The 7,139-nt window shown below is 31.3% G+C and overlaps 1 protein-coding gene across 1 annotated transcript; it reads right to left on the bottom strand.

The window, feature by feature from the left end:
- Positions 1 to 2,980: 2,980 nt before the first annotated feature.
- On the bottom strand, positions 2,981 to 4,523 carry LOC129946864 (doublesex- and mab-3-related transcription factor 2). Its single transcript, XM_056057225.1, has 2 exons — positions 3,901 to 4,523; positions 2,981 to 3,377 (listed from the first exon to the last, which is right to left on the bottom strand). The coding sequence occupies exons 1-2, from the start codon at positions 4,259 to 4,261 to the stop codon at positions 3,028 to 3,030; spliced, it is 711 nt and encodes a 236-aa protein (XP_055913200.1). The 5' UTR covers positions 4,262 to 4,523; the 3' UTR covers positions 2,981 to 3,027.
- Positions 4,524 to 7,139: the final 2,616 nt, after the last annotated feature.

The raw sequence follows: 7,139 nt of genomic DNA, 5'->3' as shown, positions 1-7,139 counted from the left end.
AATAAAAAAATGTCCTGTTGCCATTTTAATTTTTAAGCATAGTATTTCGATGTCTGTTGATCGAAAGTCATCAATCAGGTAACCAGTGAGAGTATTGTTGATAGCGACAATAATTTCGCCACCAACGGCGTTTGAATCGTCTGAGTTAAAACGATCACGTCTAAAGACTTGATAAGATGAGTCAAAAAGCTCCAAGTCCGAGAGTTGTTGAACCATGTTTCCGTCAATATTATGATATCGTGAGGAAGACTGTTAATGTTTTTGTAAACCATGTTGGTCTTTGTCCGAAGTCCATTTGCGTTTTGGTAGTAGATTAATACCTTTTTAAGCTGTGGTTGTTATCCGATACTGACGAAAAGGGTTGTTCGACTTATTCATAAATTCATGAACTATTACTCCCTTAGGTCAAAACGATGGTGAATTTAAAACATGGAAAATTGTGTCAGGTGCACGTATTTTAAAGGATGAATACTTAGTATGGTTACAATGTAAAATTTTCTCAACATTTAACGTTAATGGGGAACCAAGCTTTTCGGACAAGTGATTTTGTGAAGTGCATTTGTAGACCGTGCAAGTTAAGAAAGAAACAATATTTTTTGCCCTTCAATAGCCTTTAGTCCGGATACAATTGGAGATGTTAGTGAAGTAGTTTCGTTGGTGATTTTTGGGAAAAATATGTTTTTCGACAAAGTAGAAGTCGAATAATCCACATTCAGTTGGGTCGTTGAATTAGACAGTGAGAAATTAACAACATTCGGTGCTGATATCAGTGGTAATGTTAAAGAAGGAAAATTGGCTACTGGGCGGGATATTGCAAAGTCTTTAAATACGGAGGTTGCAACTTTCTTTGGTAAATGGCATGTATCAGAATTTTCGTCGTCAAGATCATCGTTTTTACGTTTGGTTAAGGTTTTTGTTTTGCTTCCTAAATCAGAAATTTTGTCTTTATTAATTTTATTTTCAATACTTCCTTTGGTGCAGGTCAGATTTTCAACTTTCTTTGAAAGAAAAGTAAATTGATTCTACAGTTTTTCTATGTCCTTTATATTTTTTATGACGTCTCGAACAATATTCTTTTCGGCGATCGGGTCGCATTCATCACAAAAGTAGAAAAAAGATTTTCTCTTAGCAAAAAGTTTTATGCAATGCAAAGTACATGAAAAACTCTTCAACAATTACCGCTACACATAATGGAGTCGATCATGTAAGGTATTACAAGCACCACAATTAGCCATAATAAAAAATCGATGTTAATATTTTTAGTTTGTATGCCGTGTTTTGTGTTTGTTTATAAATTAAGTTTTAAATTAATTTTAAATATTTACTTATTCCTTTCCAATTTCATTTGACAACGAACCCTTTTACAAAAAAACAATAAATGGAATTGTGCATAAAATAAATAAATTACAGAGCAATATAGTTCAGGCTTTAGTTAAATGAAAAAAAATATGATTATCTGTCATTTTGACTTTTGTAGATTTGACTTGAAAGTAAGGGACTTTTTGACTAACTTTACAGTAAACCTTGCAATAAAGTTGCCTTAATTGAAAGGCAATTTTTTGGCAGCTACTAAAAATATGGCTTACCTTCAAGTCCTCTATGTCGTCTTAACCTATCCACTTTGAAGTTGTCCTCTTTTTTCGATCAATTTTGACATTGGGCAGGTTCAGAAAACATAAGCACTTCATTTGCAGTTGAACAGTTTCACCAAGGCAACTAGTTAGTTTTTTAATTTTCATACATTTCAAACTCACAACTTTACTTCACTATCCTTTACTTTCAGTTTTTCGTACAAGAACTACCAAAACCATTATTGTCTACAAAACACTCCTCAGGAAAGCTACAAGCCCATCACGATTTGTATTTTGTAAACCCAATATTACTTAACTCTTTTCCAATTTAACAAAGAACCCTATAACACAAATTATTGATTGGAATTGTGCAGAAAATAAATAAATAATAGGGGAGTAAAGTTCAGCTTTCAGTTAAATGAAAAGAAACATGATTAACTGTCATTTTGACATAAATAAACCTGGCTTGATAGTTAGTGAGATTTTTCTTGACTAACTTTCCAATAAATTGTCTTAGTTGGAAGAAAATTATTTAACAACTGGCCAATCAAATATTAAAAACTCGCCTTACTTTCAAGCCCCTTATGTTGTCTGAATCGATAACAGTCATTAACATAAAAGCACGTCTCATTAATGTCATTAAGTTTCGTTAAGTTTTGTGACTTTCACAAAATTAATCAAAAGCATGGGTGTGGGTATGGATGTGTAAATGTCAAACTTGTTAGGTTACAAAGAGAATTTGTAATATTTCTTCGTTCAATTTTGACATTGGCTTATGTTCTGTTAAGAATTAAATGTCAAATGTTTGTTTAAGAAAACCTTTTTTTTTCTTCTGTTTTCACAACTATGTTGGGGTTTCTTAAAGACTTAGATAAATGTAAAACGGATTAATATGGTTGTTTTAACAATATACTCTTTCATCGTTCAGTGTTCACATTAGTTTGGGATTATTAACGACGTAAATGTCAAACTTTGTTAATTTATTAGAAACATTTTATTTGTGTACTTTTTGTTTAAGGACTACCACTTTTTTTATTCGATATCTACATTGGCCTAGGTTCTAGAATGTACATTTCAAAACTGTTTAAGTAACCAGAAGCTTTATCTTACTATTTGTTTATTAATTATTTTATTCAATAGATTTCAATGATTTTAACTACAACTCCTTAATTTTTGTAAGGATTTGAAACATAATTGAGTTTGCTTAGGATCATTTTTATTAGATTTCTAAGATATTTGGTCCAAATATTTTGCGTTGCCTTATCTGTCAAAAACTTTTCAAAGTTACACAACCAAATGTTCACTCTGTTTTTCAAGTAAACTTGGGTGAAGGAATTAAAAAAACAAAGTATAGATTATATTTTCATATTTTTATTTTAGAATAAATACATTTATTTACAAACTCGAAATATATACAATATTTACAAACAACAAAAAAAAACTCAAAATTACAAAATCACTTTCCAATTATTGACTCAATTGAAAATGAAAGCTTGGGTCGTTTTGGGTAACAACTAGTTTCAGTCTTAAATTTAATCGGTTCTTCGTTGAGTTCGATCGTTGTATGACTCAAACCATTGGATCTTTCCATAAACCTTTCACATGGATTTCTGCTGATAGTTTGCGCCTGCGTCATGCTCAAATCCTGGGGATGATGGTAGAAATTTTGCTGCTGAACTGCCATTTGAGCAGCGGCAACAAGTGTCGCTTCTATAACCATATCCAACTCAGGATCAGCAAAAGCTCTTCGTTTTCGTATTCTATCTAAAAATGGTGATTGTATGAAAGCGTATTGTTGACGTGATTCTGAAATAAAAAGATTCAAACAAAAACCATTTGTTAAAAGTTAAAAAGGACATTTTCATAAAGATAAATTTATTATTTTTCTTGGAAACACAAATTATAGATATTGAAATAAAACTCCTCTCTTTCCGCTTCGTGTGGACACAGTAATTCGTGCATTTAAGTGTGAAATTATACCTAGTTTCTTCTTCTTTTAATGCGTATTACGTACGTTTGTGTCCTTATTGCTGGGTTGGGCATCACATTTCTTTAGGTCTTTTGTTTTCGCTTGATTTCCAAAATTAACTGCATTTTTAAATGAAATCTGATCCGAAGTCATTTCCTGCAGACAGAAAATTGCCCTTTTCTTCAACGACGATACTTGCTATATAGACACCACATGTTTTCTTAAGTGTGTCAGTTAGGCGACATACTGTCTGGGAAATCCTTTTCCTTATACATATCGTCGTAGGTAGACCACTCAGTCCTCTTTTTGTGTCCAAGAAAAAGTATCCTTAGAAAAATAATGAATTTTTGGATTATTTACCTTCAATTGCTGCAGCTAAGTGTAGTGAAGACTTTTGGAGAGTTCGACGTTTCTGCTTGTAAATTATCTTCTGAGCCATTAATGCCTCCTTGGACTGTGAAGCTCGATTTGTGATATTCGAATCTAAGGATTCTAACGTCTGCTGTCGGCGCAGAGCAATATGGGCTGCCAGAACTTTTTGTCGATTTACAACCAATTGACAATTTGGACAGGAGCAATCTCTCCAGCGACAAAGTTTCTTGTGACCTTTGATGCACGAAATTACTCCGTGATTCCGACAACGTGCACATTTTGGAGTTCTGAATCCTCTTTTCGATGTTTCCTTATCGACTTCATTTGTTTTTGTTTGAATATCAGACATGATGTTTCTTTATAATATTTTAAGGATATTAGTCTTTTTTCAAATGTTCAGGTATTCGTTTTTCAACGTTTTTTTTTTGTAATAATTAGCATGCACTTTTTATAGTTCTTTTATACTTTAATTGACTTTGATGCTTCTGTTTTTGATTTCGTTAATTAAAACACCACAACTTATTCCTTTCTATGGTAAAATTTCGAATGCACTTTTCGTTTTCAAACTCGGTTCTGATCTTTCCACTCGAATGATTTGTTTGTAACTGATTTAGCGACGGACCAAGGCGACTGGATGTCTGCTGAGATTACTTGAAGGAGGGATGCTGGCTGATGCCTGTTCAATAGTCTTTGTAGTCTCATCCAAAAATAGAAAATTGTCACAGTTTGTACAGAGAAAACATTTTTCAAGTGGTTTCTTCTTTTTTTGTTTCTATTCAAACCAAAACAAATTATAAAATTGCTGTTAAATTGGAAAGTGTTTGACTTTAAAGACAACAAAAAAGAGACATCTACCTTTTTTATCTGAATAAAGTATAAAAGACTTATGGGATTCTTGCAAGAAGCAATATGGTTCTTTTCAGTTTGAAAATCGAGGCGAATATTTATAATTTTTTTTTGCATTTTTGATAGAGATGTGATTGTTCACTGTGCACATTGCTGTTTCAAAATTAAGGTAATAATTAAGCAATCTATTTCAAGTTTCGTATAATGTTTATTATGCAAAACAAACTTATAAAATTAATTTTATGGAATGAAAATTTGTATTGAAAATCTACATACATATCTGTATCAAAAGTTCAATAAAATTCAGTAGAATATGTTGAGGCTCAAGCAATTACTATAAAACTGCTCAAGGGTCTTGATAAAAGGTTTCCAGTTTTCTTTCCATACATTGTGTCTTCATTTGATTCAGAATTAAAATATAGAATTTTTAAACAAGTTTGTTTATATGGAGATGAAATTAGTCTCAAAATGACGTGGTGAAGAAACCAACGCGCAAAAGTCAAAATCGCCAATACCCGACAAAAAATGTTAGCGTTTTTTCTTGTGTTCAAATCTCCATGTCGGAAACGTGAATAATTTATAAGACCATCGTCAACGTGGCTTTTTGGTGTCTAAATAAAATGGTCAATAAAAAAACCTTTTTTTTTCTGTCCCACCAACAAAACAATACTTTTTTAAATGATTAAGATGTCCTTAATTCGAATCTTGCCCTTGATTTTTTCTTTCACAACAGGTTTTTACAATATCCCCATTTATTAATTCTAAAAAAACAAAAACAAAATAAGAGGCTGGGAGGATGCTACCCACACTGAAAACTTTCAATCCCGCCTGTAGATTTGGCTTGCTTAAAAGGTTTGTAGGGTTTCGTGATTTGTTAAAATAAAGTTACCAGTTAAATTATTCTTAAAATTTGTTTAAATTACCAACAATGTTTTGAATATTTAAAAGAGTTTGATTCAAAATCTATTTTGGTTAACGATATTTTTATTCGAAAACCAATTTTTACCAATTTAGTAGCATTTCTTAAAAGTTTTTATTTCTAATATAAACAAATACCAATCGGATGAATGAAATTAATCTGAAGTCAATGTCTCCTATAATACACTAGATATCGAGAACCCAACATCAATTTTTACCAAATTTTGCGTATTATTTTGTGTAGATTTTATATTTTTTATGAAAAAACTGACTGTAGGATTTTTATAAAATGTCGAAAACAATATTTTTTTATAAAATAAAATTAATTTGAAGCTTGTATCTCAAAGTTTTGAAAATACATTTGAGTCGGAAATCAATTTTCACCATCTTTTGTTAGGTTTTTGTTTAGGTTTTTAATTTTTTGTAAAAAAAAATGTCAATTAAAAGCAATATTTTTTAAGAGATAAAATTATTTAAAGTTAAATATCTCAAAGTTTTGAAAAGATATTTGAGTCACATCAATTTTTACCAACTTTTATTAATTTTTTTGTTTGCTGTCAATTCGATTTTTCTCAAAATTTTTCGGAATGTTGAAAACAATATTTCTTATAAATAAAAAATAGTTGGAAGCCATAATCCAAAATTTTTGAAAAGATATTTGAGTCGAAAATCAATTTTTACCAACTTTGATTTTTATTTTTTTATAAAAAAAAAACCGTCAATTCGATTTTCCTCAAAATTTTACCAGATATTGTTATTTTTCGTTGCATAAAATTGTTTTGGAGATAAAATCATTTTTTATTCGTAAAATTTTCGACCTGACAATTTTTGTTCAGTTTTTTTTATTTATAAAAAAACAGTTAATTAAGTCATTGGTTCGTGATATATTTTGGGTTAGCCAAAATGTTTAACTTTTATTTAAACTGCTATGGTAAAAAAACAACACGCGCAAGAGAGCTGTTTCTGCATTATTATCTGTATACAAAAATTTATTTGAAGTCGATATATCTTCTGGTTCATGAGCTATGGTGGACTACTACACACGCGTGCACAAACATCTTTCTAAAAATCGTTTATTTCGAATCTATGGACCTTGAAACGTCGAGAAATGTCAAAATTTTCAATTCGACAAATCGAACCCATTACAATAACTTCCTTAATAAATAAATAAATTAGGTGGCGCAACAGTCCGTCACCAGGGCCTAGTGATAAAAAGTCTCAACCAGTCCTGTGTGCGAGTAATTGCAGGGATGGAGGGGACCTACAGTTTATATGCCGAATCCGAAGGGATAATTTGAGAAAGCACTTTTTCATGACAAGAATTACTCTTGGAGAATTTGTCAATTCCTCGCAAGAGGCAGTACCCGTGAAAAGACTTAGGCAGCGATCGAACCCAAGACCTCTGGCATGACAGTCCAATGCACTAACCATCTTGCCACGAGTACTACTTCCTATGGGAATTT

The sequence above is a fragment of the Eupeodes corollae genome, chromosome 2 (genome assembly GCF_945859685.1).
Source record: "Eupeodes corollae chromosome 2, idEupCoro1.1, whole genome shotgun sequence".
In the NCBI taxonomy this organism is placed as follows: domain Eukaryota; kingdom Metazoa; phylum Arthropoda; class Insecta; order Diptera; family Syrphidae; genus Eupeodes; species Eupeodes corollae.
This window is presented reverse-complemented; position numbering and strand designations above follow the sequence as displayed.